Below are 18,411 nucleotides of genomic sequence, written 5' to 3'. Positions count from 1 at the left end.
AGTAACGTCCATTTTGCCGTTAGCTTGCTTTTAGCACCATCTTTACTGCTCTCTTTCCGGTTAGCTTTCGAACGAAGGTGTGTACTTTTAGTAGTTTTCTGTAATTTGGCATGCTATAGTAGAAAAAAGGTAGTATAACTTGTAATGCAAAATATTTAATGTAACTTATGCGGCTATTTTATATATACGTAAATGTGTGACAGATTAAATTTAGGGTTACAATATTTGTTGTTCTAATACACGTGTAAAATAAATGTATAACATTTATAATGTTAATTATTATTATATTTGACATTTATTTTAGATGCCTTCTGTAACGCTTAAAGATGTTGATCAACACAAATTTGTGAAGGCTTTTGCTGCCTTCTTAAAAAAGTGAGTAATTATTTTATTTATATGCATGTAACTAACCTCAAAAAGGGTATTATTGTTTAAAAATATTACGGTTATAGGTTATCTATATTTCAAATTGTAAAACATACGTATTTATAATTTCATTATGTATTGTAACTACTTATTTTATTGAAAATTTTAGGACTGGTAAAATGCGAGTTCCAGAATGGGTAGATATTGTAAAATCTGCACGTTTCAAGGAACTTGCTCCATACGACCCAGATTGGTACTACATAAGATGTGCTGCTTTGGTTCGACATATTTATATTCGTAGTCCAATTGGTGTAGGAGCTGTGACAAAAATCTTTGGAGGACGTAAACGTAACGGAACCCATCCCAGTCACTTCTGCCGATCTGCAGGTGGTGTTGCTCGTAAAGCTCTTCAAAGCTTGGAGCAACTTAAACTCATTGAAAAAGCTCCACTTGGAGGACGTAAACTTACCAGCCAAGGTCGTAGAGATTTAGATCGTATTGCTGCACAAGTCAAAGCAAAAAGCAAAAAACAACTTAAACTGCAAGAGACTCTTGTCCTTTAATTTCTCTGTTTCTGTAATAAAAGTGAAAAATCCATACATTGATAGCTCTGTTTATATCCAGACCTTATTTATTCTATTTTAAATTAAATTTGGAAATTTGATTGAATATAATTCAATAGCATAACACATAGCAGAATAATGTATGTAACAAATGATATATAAATATTATTAACAGATAGGTTTGAACAGAAATTTATAACTACAATAGTATTTGATATTTACTTGATATTTGATTAACTAACATTTAAATATTTCTTATTGGATTTGTAATTTATCTCTGTGACCTATAACAAAAAATTTCTGTTTATAAGATAGAGATAATTATAGTAATGGAAACTTCTTGTGATAGATACTTTGATTTACAGATTATAAGTGTTTTAATTCCTTTTATAATGTAAAAAGCTTAATATATTTTAACTTTTCTACAAATTTATCAAAATTAGTTCAAAATAGTTGACTATATAATAATGTTAACACATAATTATATTATGTTATATACTTAATACAACACATCTTTGTTATATCTATAAATAATAAATGTAAGTTTAAAGTAAATTGAATTAATTTGACGAAGATTGTAATAAAGCCATCAGATGGCAGCACTATGAAAACTAGACGTGAACGGCTCTCTTTCTAACTATAAATTTAATGGTGAAGGTATGGGCGTATGCAGCGCCGCCTCAGTAAAACTTTGACCGTGGACGAAAACGTTTCGGCACCGATCAGGCTGATTTTAGATTGAGTGGCGAGTAGGTGTAAAGAGATTTTTCTGGGACGCAGCCGCGTACGCGCGTAAAAGTGTGTATGCAGCGTGAGTCGCGCGAAAAGAGAAAAGGTGCGAAATATGTTTCCTCGCGGTCAGTGCGGGAAACTCAGAGCAACCAAAATGTTAAAGAAATAATCGTGTCGCGCAAGTGTCTCTCGCTGGTAGAGAAGACAGACCGTGTGCTTAAAGTTTCTTTCTCTCTCTTCCTCTTTCCAACCCCCTTCCCTCTCCTTCTTCTCTTTGTGTCCTTCTCCCCTCCCGCCGGCGCTCCTCTCTGGGTCCGTTCGTCGCACCGGGACGACGTTTACCGTGCGTCACGGGAAACGGCATTGGGAGGAGACAGAAGGTGACAGCCCTCCCGCGGAATTTATGGTGCGCACGGGAGAAACGGTGAAGTGAGTGGTGTTAGAGTGAAGTGAGTGTAACGGCACCAAGTGCTAGACCGGTGAAAAATTTAGGGGGCTCCCCATCATTCCGGCCAATATAGGTGGAAAGAGGGAAAAAATGCCGGGCCTAATCGCCGTAAGCGAGTTCGTCGAGGAGACGAGGGAGGATTATAATTCGCCTACTACGTCCACCTTCGTCTCGCGAATGCCACAATGCAGACAGACAATTACATCCCTCGAAGAGGTAATGCATTTACATGTTTCTTGAATCAAACATTTTCTCGTTCATCACTTTGCATCTTTGTAATGTAAGCTTACCGAGATTTTGATCAGTGGTCGAGCGCGTGTTCCAGTGCGTGGGCGTTTCACAATTGCTTCATGGGTATGTCTTACCTATGATATCTACGAACACGATTGGTGTAACGATTTTTTGATGCAACACGCATTGCATTAACCTCTTACGAACGTCTTCGATAGTACACGCAACTTTTACCATGCTCCCTGGTCAGCATCTCTGTCAGTTTCCACGTATCGATGATGTAAATATTGCTTGTGGTTGATTTACGATTTCCACTTCGGGTAACATATCAAGGCATGCCGTCATTGCTGTATTTCGTCTGCGTAAGGCTAGGGGAAAATAGTAATTTACAAGGAATTTTTAATCGCGCACGCATGGGATAGTTCGAATTGTCGGGAATGTTTATGCATTTCCTCATCCGACACGTACATAGTCTAGCGATCGATGATAGGCTATTTTCACGGTATTACATGTATCTTTAACCTAGCGTTATGACGGATTTTGAATCAGATTAATTAACGGGATAATAAAGGCGCGCTACCAATTGTAAAATAGAAATATCTCGAAAGAATTCATCGCACGCGATTCACATGGATGCGAATAATCAATCCTTTGTAATAACAAATCGTAACATGCCAACATAATTATCTGTAAAGAATGCTATTGCATGAGGCTTTCGTAATTTAACAGCCACCGTAATTCTTGCTGGTTGCACTGCTTAGCAGAAGTACTACGTGCATCGGCTCGAGCCGGGACCCGTTTCTAAGTTATCCGAGGTCGTGAAAATTTTCACCGATGGCTGCTCGAATCGAAGCGCCCATATAGTCTCACGCACAGACGTTATCGACGAACCATATTCTTTCAACTGACGTCCATGTTTGTTTACTTCCGAGCTTCACCGCGTATTAAAAATTATACCATAAAATATCATAAATTATCATATAAATATTCTCCGATCATATTTATTCAATTATTTAACCGTTTATATAAAATAATTTATATAAGTAATAAATAAAATAAAATTACTTATATAAAATAATTAGTTATATGAAATAATTCCATAATATAATTATAAAATAATAAAATTATTTAACTATAATTTAATTATAAAATCGTTTTATAATTAAATAACCATAATGAAAATTTGTATTGTCTCTTATATTGTTTAGAGTGTTTAGAATATTTTTACAAATTTCATAGAAACTATTACACTATAGTATAATTTTGTCAGCAATGGAAACTGGGTCGTTGAGTGTAGTTGCATTGTATTTAGATTAGTGTATATGGGGTTTAATTACAATCAATAAGCATTGATAAGGTGAATGTTATCATTGCAACACCTCTCTTTTACATATTATCGAAACGTGGGCGTATTTTGTAATACATGTAGATAGGAAACTTGGCGCGGAAAGTGTGCCGCGCGGTCGGAAGTGGAATTTATGCATGGAATTACTAAACTGAAGTTTCTTTTCACAAAAGAACACTGGTTGAGCTGCCGTTGATTTTAAAGTCGATAGCGTGGAATGCTCGTTCGATAAACTATTTAACGGAAATTATAATGATGCATTATGTAAAATAATACAATTACATATTTATGTAATGCAGCTCCGAGCCCAATTAAAATTAATTTCTTTAAATATATATTTAAATCGGAGAACAATGAATCGGGAGGTTATAAATAAATTATTTCACATGTATATGCATATACAGGGTGTCCTTAGAGAACAAGGCCTCTCTAAGATAGAGGTAGGACTGTAATATTAAGAATTTGTATTTCATCGAGTAAATATTATTTAAGAATTTGATATATGCATTAATATTGTGCATATAAATATTAATTGTTTATAATAAATTTTTATTTTGAGGTAGATAAAATTATACTTGCTTTTATTTTTATCTGAAATGAATAAATTGATTTATATAAAAGCAGTAATATTACAATAAATAAATAAAATAAATTTTTAGTGATGTAAATATAAAAATATGCAATTTTTACTTAATGTTGGTTTACACAGACAGAATGGAAAATCAAGAGGAATCTTGGACTACCGTCACCGCTATAAATAAAAGTAGTAATACAGATATATTACAATAAATATGTCTCTTACTAATAACATTATAAAAATTTGTTAAATTAACTATCTAATTAAATATACATACTCTGTGTTCGTAAGAAACATTTATTTATATAGGATTATTTAAACAATCAATATTAATTAATAATTATTTTAATTATTTAAATATCTTAAATCACAGAATTTATTAATATTACCCATTAATTATTTAAATTAATAATTATTATAATAATTTATTAATACACCTCACATTTAACTTCTCATTTGAGAAAAATATTTTAATTACTAATATATATATATATATATATATCAAACAATTTTTTAAATATTAAATTTAAATTTAAAAAATTTTTTAAAACCCAGATAACATTGATAAATGTATTTGAGAGGTTACATTGAATGGTAAAATTTTCCTTTGTGGAATTAAGAGACGAAGAGGAATGGTCAAGTACAGACGCCTTTCACTCTTGTATTTTTTACTAAAATCGTACAGAGTATGTATGGAGTCATTGAACCCATCTCATACTGTCCAATCATTTAAGAAACCCGAATGACTTTGATACTAAACCTAAGTAAACCAAACTAGAAGTTCATCAACACTATACCCTAAAAAATAGCAGAACGAAAAATTAATAAAAATTACTTTTTTGTAATTTAAATATTTATTAATATTAAACTTATCGACGTAAGTCGTTCATATTTTTAAGTTGTTTTCAAAGCAATTTCCAATGAGATTAAAAATGGGATGAAATGGGGTTAATTATATTAATTAGATCGGAGATTAATTAAATTTCCCGCTAAGATGGTTCACATCCACATTATTTGTATTTCCCCATTTCCTCCTGTAATTTCCCCAAGGATCGTTTTCCAATTTAATTTTCGAAATAGAAATAGATTTAATTTTGTTTCTACATTGTAATTTAATTTTCAAAAATTTCGAAAATTTAAGAAATTATATATGTAATAAAATGGGACACCCGGTATATTTTTCTGAACAGCAACGACTTTTATAGCCTTGTAAATATTACACGACACATGATGCAGAAAAAATTGTTAGTTTTGATAACGTGGGCCTTATGCGAACCACGTGGCGTGAATGAGGAGCCATAAAAATCTGCAGAAGCGTGGAACTGGTCATCTTTTTTTGGGAACACCTTGTATATACGTTTTATTTGAGTCAAGAATAACGAATTAATTTTATGACACGATTTATTTATGGAACATAGCAATAATGCTGATAGAATAAGTATTCCCCATAATGACAACAATGGAGGCAAGAACGGTGCTTGAAGTAATTAGGGGATCGCTTATTTGAATGACTTTATCGCTCCTATGTAATATCGTAAAAGCTTCGATGTCCCAAATACGTCTTTCCTGAAGAAAAATACAACCGTACATTGCTCAGAGATATATGTCACCCATAAGGTAATTTTGAAAAAATTGTTTAATAAACTTCTACATTAACACCCTAATTTTATGTATAATAATTGCTTCCTGCTTGTAGGAGAAGCTCCTGTGAAGGTTCCTTATTTTTCTTTGGATATATGAAAGAAGCATCATTTCATTATAATAAATAAAAATTTTGGTTTTCTTTTTCAATTTTATGGTAATAAAAGAATATTGAAATTTTGAAGTGGTGGGAGTAACAGAATATTATTGGTTTGCAGGGAAGTATTAAAGAGTGTTAAGACTACCCTACAACGTGTGAGACCTATGTGAGATGAAGGATTTGAGAAATATGAAAGAAGTTCCTACATATTCTATTTAACATCATATACAGTGGCTTTCTGTCATTTGGTATTTGATTACCGTCACAGGAGATGCCCAAAGTGGCTACCTAGCATTTGAAGCCTTGCCTATGGACGCCTTGTCATTGATCTGGTTACTCTTTCGATACTTGCCAGTGTTGCACGTAGCCGTTGAACACCTTGTTCAATTCTGTACTGCAGTACTTCAACGACTTCAATAGACGTTGCGTATACAACGGATTTCAAGTGTCCCTCGAGCAAAAATTCAATTAATCTGAATCCGAGGAATGAGCAAGTTGTGCAGCAGTCTCCACAACTAGTCCATTTATTTAACAATTTCTTTTCATTTTTGGCAAATTTAACAAGTGAACATGAGAAGGATTGTATGCATTAGCCAGTTGCAGTATATGAGAAACTTTATGTTTTACATTGTTTTAGATGATTTGACAATATTTTTATTTTACAATATTATATTAATATTTTTATTTTATAATATTATAAATATACAATAATATATTATATATTTTGAAATGACATCTGAACAGAATTGTAAAGATTGACACACTCAGCTCTTTAAATAAACTGTATAATACACTTTGATCTTCTTCTGTTGTTGATTATTAAAAACTGAGCTAATTAATTAAAAGCTAATTATTTAAAGAGTTGAGTGTGCCAATTTTTGAACAGTTCTGTTCAGATGTCATTTCAAAATATCAAAATAAAAATATTGTATACAATCTTTCTCATCTTCACTTGTTACATTTTAACAAAAAGCTGTATAATATACTTTAATTTTCTTCTCTTGTTAACTAGTAACAGTGTATTATACAGTTTATTTAAAGAGCTGAGTGTGTCAATTTTTACAGTTCTGTTTAGATGTCAGTAGTTTCTTTCAATAGCTTACTTCCTTCATCATTCTTTTGTCTCGTTTTTCTCACTGTACTTGGGTCATTTATTGCATTTACATATCCCATAAATAGAAACAGAGTAACAGTAAACAATAATGCTAGCTGCTCTTTGACATATTGAGCCTAATTTAGGAAACCAGTTAGGTAACATACATACTACATCATGTACTAGCAGTGCTTGAATCTAAATGGACTGTAATGGTACTTCCATCCTTATTTACTAATATTGGTTTTGATGCATTCATCCTTTTCATGGAAAAAATTTTAATTTTTTAACTGGCGAATAATCTGAGGAATAGTTGACTAAATTTTTCAACAACTTTTTAAGTAATACTAAAGAATAGCAGAAGAATTATCAGATCAATGACAAAACATTTATAGACGTGGCTTGAAATTCAAGGTAGGTAGTCCTTTTGAGGATTTCCTTGTGAACATAATCGAATATCAAATGGAAAAACGCAGAATATTATTATATTTTGGAAAGAAATTCAAATAAAACATATGTAGTATTTTATTTGAATTTTTATAAATTGTTTTCAAATGTTAAATTATTTCCTGAGGTAGGTCTCAGATGTTACTATAAATATAAGGATAGAGATTAAATCTTTAATTTGATTTGTATTTGAATCAGTTCATCTATAAAAATACAGATTTATAAATATTTTAGATCTTGGGAGATTAAATCAAAGTTGTATGACTACAATATTGCTATCATGACGATAAATGATGTACTCACGACGTTCGCTTATTGTAGTCGATGAATCAAGAATGACACAGTGCTATTTAGTGTAATCTGAAAGTCACGAATGCTTTTACTAAATCTCTTTATTTCCTTATCTTCTATAGAAATGTTACTTGAATATACCTAGAAAATATGACGAAGCAGTATCGAGTTAACTTTCGTTTGAATTTTCACTTAGTGAATTTTTAAAATAAAATTAATTAATGATATGTGAAATATATAAGTAACGAAGTTATTAATTTCTTTTTAATACAAGTTCTGAATTTTTATTTATATTTATAATGAATTTTTAACATGTTAGTATTAACATATATTAACATGTATAAATTAATAATTGAAAGAAATAATTATCGTTTTCTTTTTTGACTATTAAACTTATTCAGAATGTATTAAAATATTTAAAAAAGTATCATTTCTATTTTATCCATACTTTACAAATTGAAAAACCTGAAAATTTGTAAATAACAAGACAGTTTCATATTTATTGTTAAAGATACGTATATAATACTTAACAATTTTAATATATTAATATATTAACATAATTTTAATATATATATTTAATATATTAATATTACTATAACTTATCTGAATAGTTCAGATAACAGTTTAAATATTCAAAACAGTTCTATGATTAAAAATGAATGAAACGTGTAAGCTTCTCTTCAATAATATGCAATGCTAATAATTTAACAATAATTGAAAAAAGTATCATAAATTATAAAATATATTAGTCTAAATATATTAAAAATAGTAATTTTATAAATTACACTCCGAATATAACAATTATTTATTTATATTTATTATTATGTACAATATTTATTGTTTCATATTCAATATAAGTAAACATGAAACTTGTATTTAATATAAATAAATATTAAACTTATATTTAATATAAATAAATATTGAATCTATATTTAATATAAATAAATATTGAATCTATATTTAATATAAGTAAAAATTAAACTTACATTCTAGTCTCAAACGTATATTCTTCCAGTTGTTTCAAAACAACATAACCGTACAAAAATAAGTGCAATTTTCTCGAATACTGAAAATTGGTTTTCCACTGCTCAGCTGTGAAGCGTCGAGGTAAAATCTTCTAGAATCTACCGCGTGTGTTACTTTTGCTTCGGTCGAAAGTCGATACCGGCAGCACCTGCTGATACTGCAGATACTGCTGCAAGTTACTTTTACGGTGCAATTCGACTTGGTGCTTTCTTGCAAATTATACTCAACCACTTCCGTCTGCTTTGATGCGCCACCAGCTTCCGGGTCACTTCGTTCTCTCCTGCTAGTCTTTAACGACTCGAAGGACTTCCCTTACACCGCGCGCACCCAGCGAAGTGGCTATATTTTTTGAATAATTCTTTTTAGCACGAAACTGAAAAGTCGTCGCTAAACGTGAAAGAACTTTTTGGGACTCAACACAATACAAATATGTTTTATTTTCATACGTCAAGATACAAGGAAATATGAGATATTTATGTTGGAATATGCATGGTGGTTACTTTTTCACAATTTTTGAATTTAAATTGGGAGATAAATGCAGCTAAAGGAGAACATTTTTTTTTTGGAAGAGGTGTGTTATTTTTCTATCCAAATATTGAATTAAATTATTTTTATTCCTAAGTCAAAATTTAGCGAAGTGTATTTTAATATTTTTTTGTATATAATATAGGTATATATAATTAAATTTTTTAATTAGTAAAATTATTAAATTAAGTTAACTCACATTACATACGATTTAAAAAATTTTTTTTTTTTTTGAATTTAAGTTGGCACGATGTAATTCAAAGCAAAAATGATTTTTGGAATTAAAGTTAAAATATTTGATTTTCTGAAGTATGAATATTTAAAGATTTCCTAATTTCTAGATATAAAATGTATTATAACACTATATCTGAAATCTAAAATCTAATTTAAAAAAGCATAATCTCTGAAATGAAAAAGAATATTAAAAAAAAAATGTAATACTCTCGAATATGTAAATATTTAACTATTCTAATAGTGTAAAGTAGAATAGAATAATTTAAATATTCTAAATATTAAAAAGAAAACTATTCAGAAATATGAGATACTAATTTTTTTTATTATTCAATTTCATTCGTTAAATTTCACTGCTGGAGTTGCAAAAAAAAATATTTAATTTCAATGTCGAATGTCAATACCTTAAGTAGAAGTTCAATTTAATTAAACCTCTAAATCAAGCAACACCAGTACGCCAATAAGGAGTCTTCATCGTTAAGCAAACATTAAATGGTCACCTTCAACGTATGCGTATATTATGCCTGTCTACCATAAAAAACGACAATAAGAGAGATGATCTCACTGCGTAGTCTGTTGATACGAATCTTTTCCTTTTAACCATTTTCGTCAAAGAGACATTACAGAAGGTGGAAGTAACCTGAATGAAAGTTCAATTTAGATGGTTAACGCAACAAAAAGTAATTGCATACTACAATTATATTTTTTATCTTCCTTACACTGCAAGATAAACGTTAAAAATATAATATTGTTAAGAATATTGAATTTTGATTAATATTGCAATATTTATTTGCAAATAGACCATTATTATTAAACAGTAAAAAAGTATATATGTTACGTATATAAATTATTGATATACAATAGATGGAGTTATTAAATTTCTGGAGTGCTAACATAACCTAAAATATGTATATAATTTTAGAAATAATTTTTTTGTGCATGCTTATAAATATTTTATCTCAGTCTCTTTCTATAAACCAGTTTTTATTCTTTGCAATAAATAGGGGTTAGTTTAGGTTAGCTTATAAATTGGGAATAGTGATAGACTAATTACAGGCAAAAGTATACTGAAAGAGAAGAGACAGAGAGGAGTTCTATTTTAGAAATCCTAAAACAAGCAGAATTTTTATCAAGGTTACAAACTCGCATGATAGTACTTATAGAAATAAATTTTTCCTGGAAGCACTCGTTTAGCTTCCAAAAACGTGAATACAAATTTTGCTATTTATATTGCTGGAGAAATAACATTATTGTGTAAACAACCTAACCTAACCCCAAGGTGAGGTAAACTATTCCAGTTAATTAACCCAAAAGGCAAAAATTTACAATGATATCGATATTTTTCAATTAAAATTAAAAATGTTTTTTTTTTTGTTATCTCAAAAAGCTTCTAAACCTTCTAACCTAACCTAACCTAATCCAATAATTATCCATTAAAAAATGTAACAACCATTTCCACTTTCTCTACGAACCATAAGTTTGTTCCACTTAAATGGTGTCTTAAATAACCAAGTTTTATTTAAACAAAAATAAAAAAAAATGGTTGAAACTACTTAAGCCAAACCCCATTAATTAAGGAGATACAGTGACGCCCCTATAGTAAACGCATGCCGAGACGCGTCACGACAACTAACAGGGGAGGTAGATGTTCCGAGAATTGCTCGTGTTATTTTATTTTTGCTTCGTTTGCTGCTTAGTGAGAATGAGAACTAATAAGCTAGAAGGGAATAAAGAGAAAGATTCGACTCGATGTGTCATGTGATCGGGCCAGCATCGAAGTTCCAGGAAATGGTGGTGCGATTTTGCGTCCTTTACCCAGGCAGAATGCGTCTATTATCGAAGTACCACTGAACTCCAGTTTTAACCAATTGAACTCGATTTGTTTTTGATATTATTACATAACAAGTAGAAGTGAACTTTAACTCGTAAAATTAAAATTAAACGTACAATTTATTGTGCTTCTACAAATGAAATCATCGACCATTACAATCAGTTATCGATCGTTATAGGAAAATATTCGACGCCATATAAATCGCGTAGAAAATATTTCTTATGTCATTATAATTAGAGGAAATTTTTAAATGGGGCACCCTGTATGTATATTCTTCTCTATAATAATTTTTATTTATAATTTAAATTTTATTTTATTTTTTATAATTAAAAAGTTTTTACTTTTTAGGTTCTCCTGCAAAAAAGTTACAGAGAAATCGAGCAAAATGAGCGCTCCTAAATTAACGACTTTCTAACATAACCTATACGTCTATGACACGTGTGCTTTCACGGCTACCGAAAGGTTAAACGAGTAATTTTTAAAAATAGTAAAACAGTAAAATAAAAAAGCAGGAAGAGTTAGAACAGTATAAAAAAAACAAATGTTTTAGAAAAAAAAAAAAAATATAGAGAACGTGACAGGGAGACGATACAAGGGTACATCTCCCCTCGCTGTTAGTTTCAGATAATAGCCGTAAAATACAGTGTTCGTCAATTATTTATCCACTTGCGTACCATCAATCGGAAGTGCCATTTTCTTATCGCCTGCTATGTGACAAGGAGAATCAATTAGCGCTGCATTCAGGCATGGGTCTTCACGACTACCCATACCGCGTCCTTGCGCCGCGCAACTAATGCCATCTACCCTCCAACCTGTAACTACTAGGAGCAAAAATAATCCTGGATAAATAATGATTTTGATCAATTCATACGTTCGACGCAGGCTTGTTATTCGATCTCTTTTACCTATATAGGTTAACATTACTCATCCAGGAGAACGTTGAATGTAGGAACAGTGAAAATCATCACTGAAAATAAGTGAGATGAATCAATAATAGACAAGCATTGGTGATATAAGATGCTCTTAACGTACACATTCGATGAGTCACTGTTTGACGAAAAGAATACGAATGAAAATTGACCTAGCTGCGACGAAACACGGTTCATCGAAATAAGGTTAGGGTACGGACAAATCAGTGACATCGAATGCCAAGACAGAGCGATACCAAACTGTCTACAGCCCTGTATTCGAGACTTACTAAGTGTGATTATTTATTTTATACCTGTATTATTAATAATAATTTATTACTGGGGTTTCACGTGCCTCTTATGTACCAATTTAATCTCCCTATGAGTAACCAACGTATTCATGTTGACGGATACTCAAAGAGTTGTTTGGATCTGTCAAATATTTTTTTTACTCTCATATATAAAAATTCTTAGTTTTTTATAATACATATATTGGGTGTCTCAAAATTCACGCAAATAATTTTGATAGAAAACACAGGTTTTTAATTAAAAATTATAATTTTTGCTCAACAATTGACGCATTATTCTTTTATGTATCGCTGCATTTTTAACAACCCTGAACTATCAACTGTCACGCTGTCCTTTTTCCTTCGTTGGCAACACTTTGCCGAATAAATAACGCAAAATTCGAATCTTGTGTGAATTTTGATATGTACATTAAATATTGTTTTTAATCATTTGTCCTTTATCTGATCAACCTGTTGTCTTTATAGGTTATGTCTTGCGTAGATTTCAGTAATTAAATGTCGATTGTGGAATATTCAAATGGTGTTCGCAAATATTTGAATATTTTTATATACAATTGTCTGTTTGATGATGTCTCTATGCATCGATACATTCCATGTATCATTTTATGAGTAATAAGGAGGCAACTCAGAGTTGGATAGAGTTCTAATCTGAGCATGCAGGCTACCTTGATAGCTGAGAGGTTGGCCTGGTGTGATGGACAGGTCAACATAGGATCTAGGCCCAAGAGGAAGCGGCCCTTGTACTCATGACTCGCTCGTGCGCCGTGTCAAGGATTTATTGTACATCTATCGCTATCGAGGGTGCAGATGTGCCAGGTCTCAGCTGTTCACGTGAATAGCGATAGGCGCGTATAAACGCATAAGCCAGGATCGCTTTTGTGAAGGCATATTTACAATGAACGCTCTAACAATGAAGAAATCGAATTTGGAAGATTCGATTCTTTAGAAGATTTAGAAAGAATTGTATGGAACTATCAAATGTGTCACGTTACACAATATTATCATCAGTTGAAGAAATTTTTAAAAATATAGAGGTTGGATATCTATATAAGCATATATTCCAAGACAAATTGACTGTTGAGTGAAAGAAATAGAAATTAGTGATTTCCTTTATTGTAGTAAATTAATGTACTAATAATCTGAATTAAGTACTATAAGAAAATATACTATAAAAAAAAGTAAATCAATAATGGGAATTCTTAATTCTAGTGAATTAATAAATACTATTCTCCATTTTGTAGGTTGTAAACTTGAGAAAAACAAAATTATAGTAAATTAACAAACACTATTCTGTACTCCATTCTGTTACTCCATTTTGTATCATATAAATTTGATAAAAAATATTCCTACTACTAAATTCTCCAATATTTAAAATGAAAATATAATTTATATAACTATTTCACAAATAATGTTACAAAGTAATACGTATAATGTAAATAACTAATACAGAAATAGTAATAATATAATATCAATAACAACAATAATATATGATACACATTCTGTATATAGTAGAAATATAATAGTAATAACATAACAATAATATACAACAAAAATATATACATTATAATGACATAATAGTAATGACACAACAGTAACATATAGTACCAATATTTTTGTTCCAATATAACATCTATATACTTTTATATCACAACCACTGTGACGGCAATAAACACGATAACGCAAGAAAGAAAGATGTAAGGAGAAAGTAACACGCGTCAAATCAAATTTAATTCCACTCACCGTAACTACAGCGGGTCGCTATACACATGACCACTGCACGAGACCACGGCCGGCCGTGGTAGCGAAAGAGTCAAACAGTGCTCAGGCACGGTGGACTCGCCTAACCCAGTATCATCTTCGTTTACTCTTGACCCTGAGTGGGCTGTAAGTCACCCACTTTCCCGCTTTAGCGACGCAACTTACGACACTGGTGCGCGCGCGATCAAAATTTACGTTCTCGCGCGGCTATTTTCGACGCGACCGCAGTTTATTCTCGTTAGCGTCGAGCGACGGAAGGAACACGGCCGGGCCGATATCTTCTGTCTCCGTTTCTCCCGATTCTGCCATTCCACGATCCGCCGTTCCGCCCGGGCAGACCACTGTTTCGCGTTTTTCTCTACGCCATCTCGTAACCCTATGCCGCGAAGCACAGCCGTCCGTGACGAAAAGTTAACCGCGATGACTTTCTTCGCTGAAACGGTGAAACGTTCCCTCGGCTTCCGCCACCCAGGTAAAAGGCAGATTCGATCATGATTGCCAGGGAATTGCATCTTGCTTGGAGAGTGAAAACAGTTTTAAAGGTTATGGAATTCGAGTGTCGTAAAGAAGAGCTTATTTTCGAAACGTCGTATCGTATTCACAATTCACTTCACAATTATTTAAGGTGTTTCAGATTCTTTTTGAGTATGATTGGAACGTGCATTTTGCATTCCTTTATATTGAGATATTGGAGATATTGGATTTGTTATTCTGTAGTAAGTAATAGGGAGATTGTATCGTAATTGGTTGTATAAAGTTTACCTTGTAGGTTATATATTTCTCGTATGCAAGTACGTGTAAGAGTTTCAAGGGTTTTATAGAAAGTCAGAACGTTTGTTTTCTATTTTGTGTAAGAGAACCAGGAATATTGATGAATGGCTGTATAAAGGTTTGTTGGCAGGTTATGTATTTTCGTATAAAGGATAGTTTAAAACTTTTTAAAGGTTTTTAAGAGGCTTACCTATTTGTTACTTATTTCTTTGTTAGCGAACTGGAGGCGGCCATGTGAGGTTATGTTTGCATAAATTCTTCGATTGAAAATAATATTTATTAACGACATAATTTATCAAATTAAATATAAAATCATAAAATATGATCATTTATATTTGTAGCAAACAATTATATATTTTTAGGTTAAAAACGATTTTTTTATTGCAGGTTCATTATTAAATTCTTTTTTTATTTAAAATATTTTTGAAGATATAGTTATCACGAATTACTGTCTTATGTAAGTATGGATTTTTTATTTCTTGTAAGAAGAAAAGGAACAGAAGAGAACATGCTTCTAGACATCCGTTAGGTCGTGGAGAACCAATTGTCCAACTTCTTAGTATTCTTTGTGGCTCGTAGGTGACGAGAACTGTTGTATAATGTATATCTAATTTATATGCAACACCACGACAGTACACTTTAACGTGTATTAGACACAATTGAAGAGTCTTTAGCTGATGGTTATTGATAAATCTTTTCGGTCGATTTTTAGTCGATTTCCATCCGATAAATTTTCATACCTAAATTCTCAAATCTGTTGTAAACTCTATGTCTACTTATCATAGCTTATTCGAAAGCTATATCTGTTAATATCACAAGCAACACCATGCTATTTAAATTTAAATTTATATAAAAAAGCTATTCGAATTTGATTTCCACCATTTGTATTAATGAATAATTTATAACTTATGATTGATGGTGTACAAAATTCTGAAAAATGTTTCTGTTTTAAAATTTAGAATTTTCATATGTAACAAATTAAATATTTATTATAAACATAGATATTAAACGTAGTTTTAGTATAAATGAAGTAAAATATACAAGAAAAACTTTTAGTATTTTTTATTCATAGAGATCTTTCTTTATTTTACATTTGGGATTTCTTATGATTTCAAAGAGCAAGATTCTTTTCTCCTTTTTTTGTAAACTAATTTGGAATGTTGAATGATTGTATAAATTTTTTTTTCTTAATAAAATTGGAATTTTTGGGTGCATTAATTTCTTGTTATAAATTATGCACTTTTGGTATGGAGGCTTTGTGCATGAAAATTTTTATTTATTTACCAGTCATTTATTACGACGTGTAACTTGATAGCTATACAGTTGTATATCTATGTTTTAAAAGTTTCACAATTGTGTTTTAGTGTTACACCGTTAGATTCTCATTAACCAGTTTATTTATAGTAATTAGGAGTTCCTATTTCTCGCATCAGAATGAAAAGCTATAATTATTGTTTGACTTGATTTTAGGTAATTTTACACTATGTTAGTGCTAACTACAACACATTGTTAATCTTATCTACAATTTTAATTTTTTAACCATTTTCTTTTTTTTTATTTTTCAGTGATGTAATTTTGACTTTGGAAGAAATAAGTTAAAATTAGGTCTAGTTACAAATTATTATCATTTTGCTATTAACACTCTATTAGATTGTTTGTGACTAAGACCATTAATAGCCTTTGAGGCGTAAAATACAGAATACAAAATAAAATTAGGTACTCTAAAATTAAATAAGCTAACCCGAGCCATTGTAGTCAGCTGTGACCTAACAATGTCAATCAACCATGTTCCAATGTCTCTTGTAAAGTGAGAAATAGAATGTAAATAAAGTTACGAATTAAAAGTATACAAGTATAAAATTATAATAAATTATTAACTATACTAATCAGTATAGATTGAGTGATTATTAATTAATAATTAATATTATTGCTATTAAACAATCATGTTATATTACTATTAAATAACACTTGTATATATATATTATAATTTTATATATTACTATACTATTTATTACCATTAAATAGTACTTGTATATATTACAATGTTACTAATATTTAACTCATCTATTAACAAAATTGTAAACATAATAATTTATATAACCTATTTTTTTTAACCTGCCGTTACATTTGTATTAAATATAATTTTCAATTATATTTAGCCTTATAATTAAAAATTATATATTAAAGATTACATAAGATATAATCTTTAATTATATTTAAATTTACAAAAGCATACGGCAGATTTATCTAAAATTAATTAGCTTCTTTTTTTAAAATACACATTTTAAAATAATTTTTTTTTTACCTTTTCATTGGAAACCTAATATTCATGAACAGGATAAAATGTAAATTCTTGGACACCTTGATACAGAAATAAATCGACCTATATCACAAAAAAAAGAGAAAAGAATATATTATATGTTACATAATCGAAATCCTCTGTGTTCCACAAAGCAGTTAAATTATGAATTCCAAGATTTAATGTAATCTTGGAAATTAGTGGTGCTCAAAGATTTTCCGTTTGCAGTGTATTGCAAAATTTTTAAAGGAATTTTATTACTTCATATCACGTAGTTGAAATTATACAAGAAAAATACATTGCTGTATTCTAAAATTCGATTTTATCATTTTTATGGATACTAAAATCTATTTAGAAACAATTGCGTAGGAGGAATAAGTTCTTCGAAACTAATTTTCATCAATCAATTTTTAAAAATTAATCCAGCAATTTTTTCAGTGTATTAAATTTCCTATTTAAATATTATCATTAAAATTAAAATAAAACCAAGAATAAATGAATTTTTATCGTGCTTTCTACACCTTCTTTGAGCACGATAAACCGAAAAAACATGTGCTGTGTCTTACACTGATTATGTTATCGACCATTTAAAACGCTTACACGATATCATCCGAATGGCTGATTAACGATAAACGAATGCAAATATCCTTGTTCAGCCTTTCCCATACTGCATTGAGAACATTATTTCTATCATGGGTTTTTTGAAAAAGATAAGACTGGTTTACTTTTTTATCTTCTCAGCAAATCGATAGACCTATTTTAATATTTAACTTAAAATTAATGAAAAAAGTATAACTTTATTATTTACCGACTATAAACAACTATAAACAACTTTTTATAGATTTTCATAACTTTTTTAAACATCTTCTAAAGAAAAATATGAAGATATTTTTGTTTATTTTTTAAATAAATTATATATA

At 30.3% G+C, this 18,411-nt stretch overlaps 2 protein-coding genes across 11 annotated transcripts in view; both read left to right on the top strand.

Annotated features, from left to right (window-relative positions):
* The first annotated feature begins 10 nt into the window (after window positions 1-10).
* LOC108549520 (40S ribosomal protein S19) lies at window positions 11-965 on the top strand. Of its 2 annotated transcripts, none has more exons than XM_017902934.1 (3): window positions 11-77; window positions 305-375; window positions 536-965. In XM_017902934.1, exons 2-3 carry the CDS (start codon window positions 305-307, stop codon window positions 927-929), a joined length of 465 nt encoding a protein of 154 aa, XP_017758423.1. In that variant the 5' UTR covers window positions 11-77; the 3' UTR covers window positions 930-965. The 2 variants fall into 2 exon arrangements, with proteins under 2 accessions (XP_017758423.1, XP_017758424.1); XM_017902935.1 differs by having other exon boundaries at window positions 59-129.
* Window positions 966-1,637: 672 nt separating this feature from the next.
* LOC108549573 (arf-GAP with SH3 domain, ANK repeat and PH domain-containing protein 1) overlaps window positions 1,638-18,411 on the top strand; it is a 68,605-nt gene continuing 51,831 nt past the window's right edge. For 5 of the 9 annotated variants that reach the window (XM_017903024.1, XM_017903018.1, XM_017903019.1 and 2 more), the window contains exon 1: window positions 14,673-14,893. In XM_017903024.1, the coding sequence (XP_017758513.1) occupies window positions 14,800-14,893 (94 nt within the window). In that variant the 5' untranslated portion in view covers window positions 14,673-14,799. Of the gene's footprint in view, window positions 2,326-14,672; window positions 14,894-18,411 lie in introns of those variants that run through there. The other 4 variants (XM_017903025.1, XM_017903020.1, XM_017903017.1 and 1 more) reach the window with 2 other exon arrangements.

Source organism: Eufriesea mexicana, unplaced genomic scaffold, assembly GCF_001483705.2.
Source record: "Eufriesea mexicana isolate 0111107269 unplaced genomic scaffold, ASM148370v2 scaffold2087, whole genome shotgun sequence".
In the NCBI taxonomy this organism is placed as follows: domain Eukaryota; kingdom Metazoa; phylum Arthropoda; class Insecta; order Hymenoptera; family Apidae; genus Eufriesea; species Eufriesea mexicana.
Note: the sequence above shows the minus strand (reverse complement) of the source record. Positions and strands in the feature narration are given on the sequence as shown.